We start from the raw sequence: 724 nt of genomic DNA, 5'->3' as shown, positions 1-724 counted from the left end.
GCTCTGCTGGGTCCCACCTCTGCACTGGGGGGAACCTTGGGCAGTGCTGGGTCGCTGGAGGGTCTGGGCTGCCTGGCGCTGGGCGGTGGGTTCCCAGTGTGGGGTGGCACGAGGGGGGTCCTACGTGCAGGGCTGCAGTGGGGAGGGGGTCCCAAACCCGAGTGCCCAGTGGTCCGTCCCTCTGGTGTCACCCAGCCCCGGGCGTGTGTTGCAGTTTCTGGCCCCGAGCGGCCCGGAGGAGCCGGGGCAGTTCCAGCCGGACCCTGCACCGAGGGAGTGGGTGGAGGTCTACCCCGAGGCCGGCACCTGGGACCTGGTGATGGCTGGCATCGGCACGGCCCTGCTGGGCGGGGGAGTCCTGTTCCTCCTGCTTATGGTGAGTGGTGGCCGGTGGAAGAGCCCAGCGCCTGCCACAGAAGTGCCACTTCTGAAGGGCTGGGGACTCCCTTTTGTCTTGTCCTTGTGGTGCAAGCAGCGGTGTCGTGGCTGTGATGAGCCGCGCAGCCCCTGTGCCATCTTGTACGCACTTGTGGTAACGAACCGAGCTGGTGCACAGCATTCTGCCGGCTGGGCAAGGGACAGACGGTCCCTGCCTGTGCCGAGCCCTGGTGATGTCCCAGCTCTGCTCTGGGCGCAGGAGCTGAGCGCTCCCATGGTTTGTGTTCCAGAAACTGCAGAAGCAGCATGCGGTGCAGCAGCAGCAGCTGGAGAAGCAAATTCAGCT

General features: G+C 66.2%; 1 protein-coding gene across 1 annotated transcript in view; it reads left to right on the top strand.

Annotated features, from left to right (window-relative positions):
- LOC104080806 (serine/threonine-protein kinase/endoribonuclease IRE1-like) overlaps window positions 1–724 on the top strand; it is a gene marked incomplete at its 3' end in the record, with an annotated part of 8,997 nt that overhangs the window by 4,082 nt on the left and 4,191 nt on the right. The window contains exons 12-13 of the mRNA XM_009583319.1: window positions 215–376; window positions 669–724. The exon at window positions 669–724 is cut by the window's right edge and continues 182 nt beyond it. Of these exons, the coding sequence (XP_009581614.1) occupies window positions 215–376; window positions 669–724 (218 nt within the window). The remainder of the gene's footprint in view (window positions 1–214; window positions 377–668) is intronic.

This window comes from Fulmarus glacialis, unplaced genomic scaffold, assembly GCF_000690835.1.
Source record: "Fulmarus glacialis isolate BGI_N327 unplaced genomic scaffold, ASM69083v1 scaffold24308, whole genome shotgun sequence".
Classification (NCBI taxonomy): domain Eukaryota; kingdom Metazoa; phylum Chordata; class Aves; order Procellariiformes; family Procellariidae; genus Fulmarus; species Fulmarus glacialis.
The sequence above is the reverse complement of the archived record's forward strand: the minus strand, read 5'-3'. Positions and strand labels throughout refer to the sequence as shown.